Here is a 16315-nt window from a genome sequence, read left to right on the forward strand (position 1 = left end):
CTTCCAGTACTTATCAGCTGCTGTATGCTCCACAGAAAGCTCTTTTCTTTTTGAATTTCCTTTCTGCCTGACCACAGTGCTCTCTGCTGACACCTCTGTCAATTTTAGGTACTGCCCAGAGCAGGAGAGGTTTTCTATGGGGATTTGATCCTATTTTGGACAGTTGCTCAAAATGGACAGAGGTGTCAGCAGAGAGCGCTGTGGTCAGACAGAAAGGAAATTCAAAAAGAAAAGAACTTCCTGAGGAGCATACAGCAGCTGATAAGTACTGGAAGGATTAAGATTTTTTTTAATAGAAGTAATTTACAAATCTGTTTAACTTTCTGGCACCAGTTGATTAAAAAAAAAAAAAAAAAAAGTTTTCTCCCCCTCTTCGAAAAAAATAAAAATAAAAAATTTGAATAAAAAAAAAAAATCACTTTCACTTTATCCAATGTAATACAATAGTGTTGACCAAAAAAATTCTGGATACAGGAGGTCTTGGACTTCATTCACACAGCAGAAGGTGTGGCGGCCATGTGCTTGGGTCTTCTCAGAGCCAGGGTGCCTCCAGCTGTTGCAAAACTACAACCCCCAGCATGCCCGGACAGCCTTCGGCTGTCCGGGCATGCTGGGAGTTGTAGTTTTGCAACAGCTGGAGGCACCCTGCTTTGGAAACACTGTCTTAGAGGAAGGCAAGGGGTAGCCTCTCCCTTAGATAGTGTCTTTGTTGACCTAATATATACACATACATTTTCGTTTTTTCCTTTTTACACTTCTACATGTACAAAAGACCAACATACACCCTCCTGAAAGAGCGCCCCCTAAAAGAAAAAATATGTAAGCTGCCTTCCTTTCTGTCATTTCCTTTCCTCCCCATTCTACGCTCTAGTTATATCCGTTTCTTGGAAAGTTGGGTAAATATCAACACGACCTCCGTGACCAATTGTTCATCGGCTTTCCTTAAGTCCCAAACGGCAACTCTAATCGAAGCAGCGGATATAAACCCCCCCCCCCCCCTCCCTCGTCACCATATGGTTAAATATCAGTTAGGCTGTCACCCAGCTTTCCTAGAATCTGATACTTCTTATTCGTTATAAATACACGTTTGTAATCCACGACCATTTTTCAATAAACAAAAAAAAAAAAAAAAAGTTAGTCCACCGGTAGCTACGCCTGCGGTACCACCACGTAGGGCTGGTGGGGGATGCACTTCTGCCTCTCGTTGCAGTTGTAGATCCATCGCGGGCGGACGAAATGCAGGCTGGCGTTGTCATTGAGGGCCTAGAGTAGAGAGGGGTTGAAAAAGATGGTAAAAAAAAAATACAAAAAAATACAAAAAATAAAAATAATTAAATTAAATTAAAAAAATATATATAAATTAAAAAAATTAAAAATTACCGCCATATGCGGCTCGCTATGATCTCACCTCTTCGAAGCTGTCATCCCATTCCTGCGCAGTGATCACAAATTGAACCTTTTCATTCATATATTCTTCCAATTCCCTGCAGAGAAATCAACATATGGTATAAAGGGACACATAAGGGGGCGCTCCTACCATAGATAGGCCTTATACCAGGGCTTTCCTAACTGGGTGCCGTGACTCTCTAGTGTATTGGCAGCAATCCCCAGGTGTGTTGTGGGACGCAGTGCTGAGGAGAGGAGTGGGAGGACGTCACTTGTCGGTGCCATGTAAGAGAACATTGACTTCTATTAAAAAATATTTAAAAAAAATCCCACTGAGCCCCTGCCCCAGAGCCTGCAGGCCAGGTGAGAAATGCAATGGCACAGCTGGGGATCAGAGGCTCGGGAGGGATAAGGGGAGGGTGAAATGGCACAGGGAGTGATAAGGGGGGGGGGGGTGGTGATGTGGTACAGGGGGTGATAAAGGAGGGGGTTGAAATGGCATGGGGTGATAAAGGAGAGGAATAAAAAGCACAGGGGGTGATAAGGGAGAGGAATAAAATGGCACAGGGGTGACTAAATAATAATGGGGATCAGAGGGAATGATGGCGGGGGAGGGGGATAAAATGCCATAGGGGTGACTAAACACTGGGTGCCACAGGGGTGATGAAGAGGAGAATAAAATGGCACAGGGAGATCAAAGGGGGGGGGGGGGTGAATAAGAAGAGGGAATAAAATGGCACGGGGTGATCAAGAGAGGGAATGACATAACACTGGGGGGAAATGAAATTGCACAGGGGATGGTGAAATAGCAGGCGGTGATCAAAGGAGGGGATTATGTGAGACGGGGGATTCAAGGGGGAAGGTATTAAGTGGCATGGGGTGGATCAAGAGGGGGAATTAAGTGGCACAAGGCGGGATAAAATGGCACAGGGGGCAATGAAGGGGGGAAATTAAATGGCACAGGGGACAATGAAGGGGGGAAATTAAAAATGGCACAAGGGAAAATGAAGGGGGGGGGAATTAAATGGCACAGGGGCCAATGAAGGGGGGGGGGAAATTAAATGGCACAGGGGAAAATGAAGGGGAGGAAATTAAATGGCACAGGGGACAATGAAGGGGGGGGGGAAATTAAATGGCACAGGGGGCAATGAAGGGCAAGAATGAAATGGCACAGGGGGTAGCAGCCACATTTGTAATGCTGACACTGGTATCACGTCATGTGTCGTAAGATGCGTAACAAGGGATGTATCACCAAACCACCCAAGTCTAGAAAGGGCGTCACAAACCGGAATAGTTTGGAAGGCTCTGCCCTATATGTCTGATAAGTAAAATCTTTAGTATGGCCACCCCACGCGACCTCTTCAGTCAGTCACAGCCTGATGATGCATCATGCCATCTATCTCAGCTGGCAGAACTAGGAAACCCTTCCCTCCCACCTATAAGACACCAGGTAAGTAGTCATGGGGGGGCGGAGCCTTCTGCACAGCCAATCAGGTTTGACTGGCACCTTGAGTACTGGGAACTTCATGGAAAGCCCGACACTCAGGGTGCCAATCAAGTCAGATTGGCTAGGAGGAAACAGCGTGACTAAATGCCACTGCAGCTACGCCCGCATGACTACGTACCAGATGTTTTTATAAAAGTTTTTTTTATTCTGAAAGGCATTCGGACAGCTACACGGTACTGGCCAGTGTTTATATAGCATAAGGGAACTGACGGTTCAAATGACAATGTATTCCAACAGGGGAATGGATTCTGCTCCATTGTAATTTTAACACGGATACCAGTGAAACAGACAATTGTAAACATTGTCTTTGTCTGTGAGTCTGAGGCTATGGTCACACTGCAGTACTGGACTACGTATATCACAGCTCAGGAGTATACACAAAATAGAGGCTGCGAAGGATACCTAATAGAATCATCCATCACCATAAGATAGAATCACACATCTGTTCAAAGGGGTACTCCGCTGCTCAGCATGTGTATACTCCTGAGCTGTGCTATACATAGTCCAGTACTGCAGTGTGACCATAGCCTTAGGCTCACAGACAAAGACAATGTTGTCTGTGTAGTCTCCTGGGAGTTGTAGTTCACCAACACCTATATTGTATCTCTGTAGTCTCCTGGGAGTTGTAGTTCACCAACACCTCTATTGTATCTCTGTAGTCTCCTGGGGGTTGTAGTTCACCAACACCTCTATTGTATCTCTGTAGTCTCCTGGGTGTTGTAGTTCACCAACACCTATATTGTATCTCAATAGTCTCCTGGGGGTTGTAGTTCATCAACACCTATATTGTATCTCTGTAGTCTCCTGGGAGTTGTAGTTCACCAACACCTCTATTGTATCTCTGTAGTCTCCTGGGTGTTGTAGTTCATCAACACCTATATTGTATCTCTGTAGTCTCCTGGGAGTTGTAGTTCACCAACACCTCTATTGTATCTCTGTAGTCTCCTGGGGGTTGTAGTTCATCAACACCTCTATTGTATCTCTGTAGTCTCCTGGGAGTTGTAGTTCACCAACACCTCTATTGTATCTCTGTAGTCTCCTGGGGGTTGTAGTTCACCAACACCTATATTGTATCTCAGTAGTCTCCTGGGAGTTGTAGTTCACCAACACCTATATTGTATCTCTGTAGTCTCCTGGGAGTTGTAGTTCACCAACACCTATATTGTATCTCTGTAGTCTCCTGGGGGTTGTAGTTCATCAACACCTCTATTGTATCTCTGTAGTCTCCTGGGAGTTGTAGTTCACCAACACCTCTATTGTATCTCTGTAGTCTCCTGGGGGTTGTAGTTCACCAACACCTATATTGTATCTCTGTAGTCTCCTGGGAGTTGTAGTTCACCAACACCTATATTGTATCTCTGTAGTCTCCTGGGAGTTGTAGTTCACCAACACCTATATTGTATCTCTGTAGTCTCCTGGGAGTTGTAGTTCACCAACACCTATATTGTATCTCTGTAGTCTCCTGGGAGTTGTAGTTCACCAACACCTCTATTGTATCTCTGTAGTCTCCTGGGAGTTGTATGTCACCAACACCTATATTGTATCTCTGTAGTCTCCTGGGAGTTGTAGTTCACCAACACCTATATTGTATCTCTGTAGTCTCCTGGGAGTTGTAGTTCACCAACACCTCTATTGTATCTCTGTAGTCTCCTGGGAGTTGTAGTTCACCAACACCTCTATTGTATCTCTGTAATCTCCTGGGAGTTGTAGTTCACCAACACCTCTATTGTATCTCTGTAATCTCCTGGGAGTTGTAGTTCACCAACACCTGTATTGTATCTCTGTAGTTTCCTGGGAGTTGTAGTTCACCAACACCTGTATTGTATCTCTGTAGTCTCCTGGGAGTTGTAGTTCACCAACACCTGTATTGTATCTCTGTAGTCTCCTGGGAGTTGTAGTTCACCAACACCTGTATTGTATCTCTGTAGTCTCCTGGGAGTTGTAGTTCACCAACACCTATATTGTATCTCTGTAGTCTCCTGGATGGGAGTTGTAGTTCACCAACACCTATATTGTATCTCTGTAGTCTCCTGGATGGGAGTTGTAGTTCACCAACACCTGTATTGTATCTCAGTAGTCTCCTGGGAGTTGTAGTTCACCAACACCTGTATTGTATCTCTGTAGTCTCCTGGGAGTTGTAGTTCACCAACACCTGTATTGTATCTCTGTAGTTTCCTGGGAGTTGTATGTCACCAACACCTATATTGTATCTCTGTAGTTTCCTGGGGGTTGTAGTTCACCAACACCTCTATTGTATCTCTGTAGTCTCCTGGGGGTTGTAGTTCATACACCAGTGTTTCCCAACCAGGGTGCCTCCAGATGTTGCAAAACTACTACTCCCAGCATTCCCTGGTTGGGAAACACTGGCATACACACACACATAACAGGGACTACAACTCCCAGCATGTGTCATTCAGTAGTCCCCCCCCCCCCCCCGTATGATATTTATTCCCTGTATACACCACCAGCCCGTGCAGTGTAATATGTCTCCTTCACACACACGTCCTCCCCTCCCTGCTCTGTGGTTTGCTCTGTTTCCCCCATGAAAACTTGAATCCTCCCGGTGATAAGTGAGGTCCTATGTAGACAGAGCAGGGGAGGGGGAGGAGCTGGGGACGTCCTCATTCTCCCCCTGCTTGAATCTTACAGATAGGGGCGTTTCTGAGGATGAGCCTATGGCTGCCTCACAAAGCACCCGCTCATGCATATGCATAAGAGGGAGGACCCGACAGAGGCTAGGGGGGGAGCACAAACACTGCTGGGAGGAAGAGATCTCCGTCCCCAAGATGGCGGCTGCAATGTAATGAATAGGGGACGGACGCAGGACTACTGGGCTATGCTGGCAACTCTAATATCTCAGAAACGGCTGCATATAGGTAAATAGGACTAATTGACTGAATTGTATAACTTTTGTTTGGGGAACATTTGGGCAGGGATTTTTGACCACTACAGTTAGGACAACTGTAGTGGTCAAAAATCCCTGCCCAAATGTTCCCCAAACAAAAGTTATACAATTCAGTCAATTATTAAGGATAGGGGATAAGATGTTAAAGGGGTACACCGGTGGAAAACTTCTATAAAAAAAAAAAAAAATCTTAATCCTTCCAGTAACTTATTAGCTGCTGTATACCACAGAGGAAATTATTTTCTTTTTGGAACACAGAGCTCTCTGCTGACATCATGAGCACAGTGCTCTCTGCTGACATCATGAGCACAGTGCTCTCTGCTGACATCTCTGTCCATTTTAGGAACTGTGACCAGAATTTCCTCTGTAGTATTCAGCAGCTAATAAGTACTGGAAGGATTAAGATTTTTTAATAGAAGTCATTTACAAATTTGTTTAACTTTCTGGCACCAGTTGATTTTTAAAAACATTTTTTCCACCAGAGTGCCCCTTTAAGATTGCGGGGGTCCTGTCCCAGTAGTGGAACCCCACAATCTAACATCTTATCCCGTATCCTTTGGATAGGGGATAAGATTTTTGGGGCTGAGTACCCCTTTAATGTATCTAGTTGCTATATCCATTGTAACTTACCCATTAAACGCTGTAATGTACCGCTGCAGCAGGCGACGTTCAGCAGGAGGGAACTCCCCGTACAAGAAGAAGTGTTTGCCGACAAATAAATCTGTATGTGGACAGAAATCACTTGTTAGGCTGGGTTCACACCACGTTTTGTTAAATACAGTTCCCGTATACGGCTGGGAGGAGGGGGGCAGGGCTTAATCGCGGCGCCCGCACTCAGCAGTATTCGGGAACCGTATTTAATGTATGTCTATGAGCCGACCGGAGTGAACCGCAGCCTCCGGTCGGCTTCGTTTTCGGCCGTATGCGGTTTCCCGACCGTAGGCAAAAACGCGGTCGACCACATTTTTGCCTGCGGTCGCAAAACCGCATACGGACGAAAACGAAGCCGACTGGAGGCTGCGGTTCACTCCGGTCGGCTCATAGACATACATTAAATACGGTTCCCGAATACGGCTGAGTGCGGGCGCCGCAATTAAGCCCCGCCCACCCCTCCTCCCAGCCGTATACGGGAACCGTATTTAACAAAACGTGGTGTGTACCCAGCCTTACAGAGAGTGAGCAGCATACACATCCAATAAACTACATTGTGACATTTCCTTGTTGGGTAGAGGAACGTTGAAATTAAATGTCTCGGCCTGGCTTTTTAAGATGGTAGTAGGGCTGGGGGGGTATATATATACCGGTTCATACCGAATACCGAAATTTGTTTCCTGCACGATATAAATTTTAACCCATATCGCAATACCAGTTTGGCCCCTATCCCTCGGGAATAAATGAATTATTAGCCGCAGCGCGCTGTCCCCATATGTGACCCGCGAGTGCTGTTCTGCCCCCCAATTAAAGGGGTTATCCAGGAAAAAAACTTTTTTTCATATAATCAACTGGCTCCAGAAAGTTAAACAGATTTGTAAATTACTTCTATTAAAAAATCTTAATCCTTTCAGTACTTATGACCTTCTGAAGTTAAGGTTGTTCTTTTCTGTCTGTGCTCTCTGATGACACGTGTCTCGGGAACCGCTCAGTTTAGAAGAGGTTTGCTATGGGGATTTGCTTCTAAACTGGGCGGTTCCCGAGACACGTGTCATCAGAGAGCACTTAGACAGAAAAGATCAACCTTAACTTCAGAAGCTCATAAGTACTGAAAGGATTAAGATTTTTTTAATAGAAGTAATTTACAAATCTGTTTAACTTTCTGGAGCCAGTTGATATATAAAAAACAGTTTTTTCCTGGAATACCCCTTTAATTATTAGCCCAGCGCTGCTCTGTCCCCATCGGGGTACTACTCACATATCACCCGCAAGCGCTGCCCTCCTCGTCCTACTGTTTGTTGCGGCCGCCGGCGCTGACACTCTATACCAGTGGTCTTCAACCTCCAGATGTTGCAAAACTATAACTCCCAGCATGCCCGGACAGCCGTTGGCTGTCCGGGCATGCTGGGAGTTGTAGTTTTGCAACATCTGGAGGTCCGCAGGTTGAAGACCACTGTACTGTATCCCTATGCCCGGGCTGCAAAAGGTAAACAGAATAAACTTTAACTCACCTTCCCTGTCGGTCCGGACCAGCTTCCGAGTGAATGGAACGTCGGAAAGCCGTCAGCCTATCATCGGCCGCAGCGATGTTTCGCCTCAGCCGGTGATAGGTTGAGCTTCTTACATGACAGTGGGCTCAGCCTATCACCGGCCGAGGCAGAACATCGCTGCGGCCGGTGATAGGCTGACGGCTGTCCGACGTTCACGTCCCCAGGAAAAGCGTAAGGCCGACGTCGGAACATGCGTTAAAGTTTATTTTTGTTTACCTTTTGCAGCCCAGGCATAGGGATACAGCTACAGAGTGTCAGTGCCGGCGGCCGCAACAAAAAGGAGGATGAGGAGGGCAGCGATTGCGGGTGACGCGAGTATTTACCCCGATGGGGACAGCGCAGCGCTGGGCAAATAATTAATTTGGGGGGGGGGAGAGGAGAGAAATACCGTTATATACCGTGGAACTGCCATAAGTTACAAAAATACCGCGATACACATATTTGGTCATACCGCCCAGCCCTAGATGGTAGAGTTATGTATAAACCTAAGGGAACCGCAATGGGAGGTCAAACATCCCCACAAATTGTGAGTCATATTGCATTACTACACTTGGCTCAAGGACAGATGAAATGATGTAAATGAGTGGTCTCCAACCCACAGCTCTACAGCTGATGCAAAACTACTACTCCTAGCATCCTCTGACAGCTGGGAGTGCGGGTTGGAGACCACTGGTATAAGAAGCTTTGATGAAAGATCCCACATTTAGGCCAGGACTACACTACAATATTGCTGGCCTAAATCTGCTACAATACTGATTTAAACTATTGAACAACAGCTGCAGTCCCTTATGGGACTCAAGGTATTCATTTGGACTGCAGCTGTAACTCTATAGTTAAAGTCAATCTGTGGCAATAAGTACCAGGAAAGGGCTCTTAAAGGGGTACTTCGGTGGAAAACTTATTTATTTATTTTTTTTTTTTAAATCAACAGATTTGTAAATGACTTCTATTATAAAATCTTAATCCTTCCAGTACTTTTTATCATTCGTATGCTACAGAGAAAATTCTATATTTTTTCAATGTCTTTTTTTGTCTTGTCCACAGTGCTCTCTGCTGACACCTCTGTCCGTGTCAGGAACTGTCCAGAGCAGGATAGGTTTTCAACGGGGATTTTCTCCTGCTCTGGACAGTTCCTGATACAGGCAGCAGGTGTCAGCAGAGAGCACTGTGTACAAGACAAAAAAGAAATTCAAAAAGTATAGAATTTCCTCTGTAGCATACAGCTGCTAAAAGTACTGGAAGGATAAAGATTTTTTAACAGAAGTCATTTACAAATCTGTTTAACTTTCTGGCACCAGTTGATTTAAAAAAAAAAAAAGGTTTCCACCGGAGTACCCCTTTAAAGGATAGGGGATAAGATGTCTGATCACAGGGGGGCCCAGCAGCGGCGTTCCAAACGCCGGGTTCCTGCAGCAGTGGTCGTGATGTCAAGGCCATGCCCCCTCATGACGTGATGCCACTCCCCCTCCATTCATGTCTATGGGAGGGGGCGTGTCTTACGACACGCCCCCTCCCATAGACGTGAATGGAGGGGATGTGACCGTGACATCACAAGGAGGGACGGCCATGATGTCACGATCACGGCCTCCAGCTCCGAGCGTTCTTAACAAAATGTTCAGAACGCAGGAGCACAGGAGTACCCCTTTAATAGAGCAGCCATGTCCTAATGCCTCACCCACCTGGAAGCTCAGGAATAGGTAGGTTGATCTCTGGCTCTTCCTCCACATCTGTGTTCTCATCTGTTGATCCAGCGTAGGGATCATCATCTGGTGCTGAGCGCTGTTCTTTCTTTGCCGTCTGCTTCTGATCCTCTATCCTGAAAAAAAAAAATGAAGCAGAAGTTATTAACTGATAAATGGAACAGAAAAAATAATAAATTACACCAAAAAACAGACCATAGCTGAAAAAAAAATAATTTATAAAAAAAATATTAAGAAAAAAAATATATTTTACAAAAATTAATAAATATAAACTTGACAATGAGAGCGCTAATACGATCACCGGCAAAGCGGACCACAGCGCTAATCATTTATTTAATGTTATTTTCTATACGCTCCTATCTGCATATTACTTACTTACAATAATATTTATATGACAATTAAAGCCTATATATACTTTATGTGATGCTTTGACCTGATGTAACCCGGCCCAGACTAGGGGTGGTTTGATTCTGGTGCCATTTTTAGTGTATTTATTTCAGTGTATATATCTGGGTCTGTATATACGCCATCTCATCTGACGAAGGGGCTTCTGAGGTCAGAAACGTGTTGTGCATATGGTTCATTCATTAAACTTGCAGTGGTGATTTTAACAGTCACGTCTCTTACGGTGGATTGCATCAAAAATCCTGGATTTTCTACTCCACAAATTTCCTCTAATTTCTCATGGCAGCACACATAGGAGCAGATTTACTAAAACTGTCCAATTCTTAGACAGAGATAACGAAGACTCTATAGTCTAACATTACCCAAGATTTAACACAGTATTAGCTACTATAAGTCACGTCCCTTATCTGCTTTTAAGTAATGCCCCTTAAAGGGGTACTCCGCCCCTAGACATCTTATCCCCTATCCAATGCATAGGGGATAAGATGTCTGATCCCCGCAATCTCCATGCTGCACCCGGCGTTCATTTAGAGCGTGGGGTGTGGTGCCAGAGGCTTCTGATGTCACTGCCGCTCTTGACGTCACGGCCACGCCCCCTCAATGCAAGTCTATGGGAGGGAGGCGTGACTACCGTGACGTCACGAGCCTCAGCCCTGCATTGCCAGTCATCCAAAGTTCGCTCTGTGTACCGGATGCCTAGGGTGCCGCAACCGAGATCCCCCTCCCCCCCCCGCGATCAGACATATTATCCCCTATCCTTTGGATAGGGGATAAGATGTCTAGGGGCTGAGTACCTCTTTAAGGGCAATGTGGAAAAAGGAGATTTTTGTTTACTTACCGTAAAATCTCTTTCTCGAAGGATCCATTGGGGGACACAGACTGTGGGGTGTATGCTGCTGTCTCTAGGAGGTGTGACACTATGGTAATAAAAAAAGTCGGCTCCTCCCAGCAGGATATACCCGCCTTCAGGCTCTGAGCCAATCAGTTTATGTTCCAGAGCAATAGGAGGAGACCAACAGGTCAAAGAAAAACCCAAAACTGTCCGAGAAACAAAAGAAAAAACATAACTGAACACACCCTCGGACAGAGAACCAAAAGGAAAATCCCAAAAAGGGCAGGAGCTGTGTCCCCCATTGGATCCTTCGAGAAAGAGTTTTTTACGGAAAGTAAACAAAAATCTCCTTTTCTCTATCGGCTCCATTGGGGGACACAGACCGTGGGATGTACCAAAGCCGTCCCTTGGGTGGGCAGAGAAGCAGTCAGGCAGACGGCCGATCCACTGCCGCCTGCAACACCTTACGCCCCAGACTAGCATCAGCCGATGCGAAAGTATGAACTCGAGAAAGTGTGCAAAGATGACCAGGTAGCCACTTGCAAATCTGCGAGGCCGAGGCTCTATTCTGGAGAGCCCAGGAGGCCCCAACAGAACGGGTAGAATGAGCCACAACCCTGAAAGGAGGAATCTTCCCCTTACAGCGATAGGCTTCCGAAATGGCAGACCGAATCCACCGAGAAATGGTGGCCTTGGAAGCAGGTTGTCCCTTGCAACGACCTTCCGTAAGGACGAAAAAGGAATCACACTGAGGAAACGAAGAAGGGATGGAGAGATAACACCGAACAGCCCGAACTACATCCAGCTTGTGTAGTAAGCGCTCCTTAGGATGAGAAGTAGCAGGACAAAAGGATGGGAGGACAATGTCCTCATTGAGATGAAAGGCCGAGACCACCTTAGGCAAAAAGGAAGGATCTGGCTGGAAAACAACCATGTCCTGGTGGATCACCAGAAACGGAGAACGGCAGGAAAGAGCTGCCAATTCAGACACCCTCCGGATGGAGGTGATAGCAACAAGAAATGCCACTTTCCAAGAAAGGAGGCGGAGAGACACCTCTCTAAGGGGTTCAAAGGGTGCACCCTGGAGGGCACTCAGAACCAAATTCAAGTCCCAAGGGGGAGAGGGTGACCGATAAGGAGGAACAGCGTGCGCCACTCCTTGAAGGAAGGTCCGGATATGAGAATTAGAAGCCAGGGGCCGCTGGAAAATAACAGCAAGGGCCGAAACCTGACCTTTAAGTGAACTGAGAGACAACCCCAGTTCCGGGGTCGGGTGAGGACCAACTGAGGAAGTCCGCCTCCCAGTTGAGCACTCCCGGAATGTGAATCGCCGAAATGGCCTGAACCTTGCTCTCCGCCCGGGTGAGAATCTTGGTCACCACGGCCATGGCTGCCGAGCTGCGAGTTCCGCCCTGTCGATTTATGTACGCCATGGCCGTGGCGTTGTCCAACTGAACGCGGACAGGACGGGACTGAAGACGGGACACCCAATGTAGAAGACAAAGAAGAATCGCCCGTAATTCCAATATGTTTATCGGAAGAAGGGTCTCCTGGGGAGACCAGAGTCCCTGAACCGTCCAATCCCTGAACACGCCGTCCCAGCCCAACAGGCTGGCATCCGTTGTAACAACCTGCCAGTGAAGGGGAAGAAACGACCGCCCTTGGAGAAGAAGGGGGGAGCGGAGCATCCAGAGCAGAGGCTTACGGACCCTGCGAGGGAGAACAACCTGAAGATCGAGGGACAGAGGAGACCTGTTGAAGGGGGCGGTAATGAAACTGGGCAAAGGGTATGGCTTCCATAGTTGCCACCATCCGACCCAGGACTTCCATACAAGTGCGGATGGAGACTGATACCTGGGTCCGAAGGGAACGGACCCCCGACCGGAGAGCCAGACGTTTGTCCGGCGGAAGACAAATTCGGGCAGAGGCCGTGTCGAATCGAAGTCCCAGGAAGGTTAGAGACTGGGTAGGACGGAGGATTGACTTGTCCCAGTAGACCATCCACCCGAAGCGACTCAGAGTGTGACGTCCAGATTCTCCAGAGTCTGGGCTCTGGTTGGAGCCTTGATGAGATGGTCGTCCAGATAGGGTATCACCGAGATTCCCCTCAACCGTAACAGGCCCATCACTGGCGCAAGGATCTTTGTAAACACCCGAGGAGCCGTGGCTAGACCGAAGGGGAGAACTACGAATTGAAAGTGCCCCTCCGGAACCGCAAAGCGGAGGTACCGATGATGGCTTGGAAATATTGGCACATGGAGGCAGGCATCCTTGATGTTCACCGATGAAGGAACTCCCCTTGTTCCAGGGACGCCACCAGCGAACGGAGTCCTGAATGTGTGATGTCCAGATGTCTTGAAAAAGCAAGAACGACCTCCCACCCGAGAAGAAACCTGCATGAAGTGAGGCCCCCACCCGCGAAGTGGGTTTGCGGTTGCCTAATTTGGGCGCAAAACGGCCGGACCGGATTGACATCCGAAGATCCTGGGTCCTCTAAGTGAAAGGTGTCTCTTATGGCTGTCACCGTTCACCGTTGCAATTTAGTCCAAGCGGTCCTCTGAGTCAGATGCCGGCTCGGAAGCCTCGTCCACCAGTTCACCAGGGGAATGTGAATGAGTAGAGGCAGTCGTGGAGGGGGGCGACCCTGACCGGGTACGCGGCTCTAGCGTGGCAGAGCGGCGACTCCGAGAACGTCCTCTGGAGGAGCAACGTTTGTGACCAGATGACAGGGGGGGCGGGATCCACGAGGGGAACACTCACGTCTATCTGAAGACTCAATGGAAGAGTCAGACGAGGCACCCCTAGTACGCTTGTGAGAGCGTGAAGTATGTGGAGACGAGGAGCAGGCCCTCTCACAGGCCCTGCGCAAGGAATACCCCTTCAAGGCGGACACCACTTCCAGGGAGGCCTCAGCCACCGAACGGGAGACTTGGGTCAAGTCAGCCATATACTGGGTCAGGGAAGAAACCCAGGCAGGTGGAGCGGCTTAACCCACCGGGACCGAAAGGGCATCAGGGGGTACCAGGGGGTCTGGGGGAACAGTGGAGCAGGCAGGGCAAGTGGGCTCGGTAGAGCCAGGCATTTTGGTACTACAGTGTTCACAGACAAAATAAGTCACTGACGTTCCAGGTTTCTGTTTAGAGGGAGGAACAACTCTGGATACGGACATAATGAGAAAAGAGACAGGAACTTTCTCACCCTAGTCTGTGTCCCCTGGCAGCTGCAGTGTGAGAAAAGGACAGCCAATAGTAGAGGGGGGCGTGCCTGCAGCAGAGGCACTAACTAATTGGCCCCCCTTCTGACTGAAAATCGCGCAGACGGCGCTGATTGGAGGCTATTGCGCGCCTTAGAAGAGCTCCGACAGCCCTGTGGGCGGAGCTAAAAACAGGCCGTGAAGGAGCTGTAATGGCGCCCGCTCCTTGTCCCGAGCGCACATGTCATTCGCATATGCGCTCGGGGGAACAGAGCGGGCGGCTAATACGCCGGCAGAGACTGCAGGAGAAAACGAAAGTAAGCCAGCGCTGAGAGCGCCCGGCTCGTACCAGGGCTGCGGCTGTCAGCTGCATAAAAGGCGCTGCCGGCGAAAACGAAAGTAAGCCAGCCCGTACTAGCGCCGCGGCTGTAAGCCGCATATAAGGCGCTGTTCACCGTAACACACAGTGCCAAACATAAGATACATGCCCCCTCAGAGTGCCACTGCTCCCCCAGAATAAAGTCCACAATAAAAGTCCATCCCCAGTAAGCCAGCCCAACCTGAAAAGGTGGGCCAAAAACAGGGGGTATCCAGCAGTTGCAAGTCCGCACCTGAGGAGAAAGAGGGTAAGTACTTACCTCAGTCAGAAGAACTTACCTAATAGAGTCTTCAATGAAGTCTTCAATCAGCTTTAGTTACCTGCATCATGCCTGGCTGCTATGCGCGAGCGAGGCGGGCAGGGAAATAGGGGGACCCGGACCCATGAGGTACCAACCCAGGCGCTGACCGTTGGCGAGGGGGGGGTGAACAGCGCATATAAGCAATGTCTGTGCCCCCTTACTCGCAATGGGGAAACAGGGAACTGGAGTCCCTGAGTCCCCATCTGAAAACAGAAAAGAAAAGGAATAAAAAAACTAACACGTCCCTATACTAGGAAAATAAAAAAATCAGAAAACCTGGTCTGGAGAATACCAGCCCATGTCCACCTCCTTCAGACACTAAGCTTAAACTGATTACCTCAGGGCCTGAAGGCGGGTATATCCTGCTGGGAGGAGCAGACTTATTTTATTACCATAGTGTCATACCTCCTAGAGACAGCAGCATACACCCACAGTCTGTGTCCCCCAATGGATCCGATAGAGAAAGTAAGAATTGCCTTTAGAGAATAGCGCCGTACATAAAGCAAGTGACAGAATGTGTAAAGCAGCACATGGAGGCCGTGTGGCCCTGTACTATTGAGCCCTATAGTATCCATCGAATACGTTCAATGTCACACCTCAAGGCCTAATACATTACAGTTAAAGGGGTTATCCAGGATTGGAAACACAGCACAAATTTCTTCTAAAAAAAAACACCACGAGTCCTCAGGCTGTGCATGGTATTACAACTTGGTTCCATTCACTTCAATGGAACTGAGCTGCAATACCACGCACAGCCTGAGGACAGGTGAGGTGCTGTTTTTCGAAGAAATCAGCTCTGTTTTCTAATCCTGGATAACCCATTCAATGTGTGACCTGCACATATATAGAGACAATGACTATCAATAGGATTAGCAGCTGCTGTGATACCCACTTTCTCAGTTCGTCCTCTGTGTCTCCCCCAGAATCATCGTCCTGACACCGGTCTCCACCTGTAAATCAATATGAAGATGCTGAGTGATCATATGTGAAGACCTAGGGAGGACGGAGTCTCTATAAAGTGACCAAGGGGCATGCAAATTGGAATCATAACTTAATATAAAGATCTGACCTTTTAGGTACAATGGGGGAGATTTATCAAAACCTGTGCAAAGTTGCCCATTGTAACCAATCAGATCGCTTCTTTCATTTTGCAGAGGCCTTGTTAAGAATGTAAAAAGCGATCTGATTGGTTGCTATGGGCAACTGGACAACTTTGCCTCTGGACAGGTTTTGAAAAATTACGCCCCCCCCCCCCCCTCCCCTCCCCCATGACCCGTTAAATAGGTCAGAAACTCAGAAATATAGTTAAAGGGGTATTCCAGGAAAAAACTTTTTTTTATTTATATCAACTGGCTCCAGAAAGTTAAACAGATTTGTAAATTACTTCTAATAAAAAAAAATCTTAATCCTTCCTACAATTTTCAGCTGCTGAAGTTGAGTTGTTCTTTTCTGTCTGACAACAGTGCTCTCTGCTGACATCTCTGCTTGTCTCGGGAACTGCACAGA

The 16315-nt window shown here is 47.6% G+C and overlaps 1 protein-coding gene across 3 annotated transcripts in view; it reads right to left on the reverse strand.

Moving 5' to 3' along the window:
- Positions 1-345: 345 nt before the first annotated feature.
- XRCC1 (X-ray repair cross complementing 1) overlaps positions 346-16315 on the reverse strand; it is a 51310-nt gene continuing 35340 nt past the window's right edge. For all 3 annotated transcript variants that reach the window (XM_056543162.1, XM_056543164.1, XM_056543163.1), the window contains exons 14-18: positions 15702-15759; positions 9679-9815; positions 6429-6519; positions 1409-1484; positions 346-1263 (exon numbers count right to left, since the gene is read on the reverse strand). In XM_056543162.1, coding sequence (XP_056399137.1) covers positions 1150-1263; positions 1409-1484; positions 6429-6519; positions 9679-9815; positions 15702-15759 — 476 coding nt within the window. In that variant the 3' untranslated portion in view covers positions 346-1149. The remainder of the gene's footprint in view (positions 1264-1408; positions 1485-6428; positions 6520-9678; positions 9816-15701; positions 15760-16315) is intronic.

Source organism: Hyla sarda, chromosome 10 (assembly GCF_029499605.1).
Source record: "Hyla sarda isolate aHylSar1 chromosome 10, aHylSar1.hap1, whole genome shotgun sequence".
Lineage (NCBI taxonomy): Eukaryota > Metazoa > Chordata > Amphibia > Anura > Hylidae > Hyla > Hyla sarda.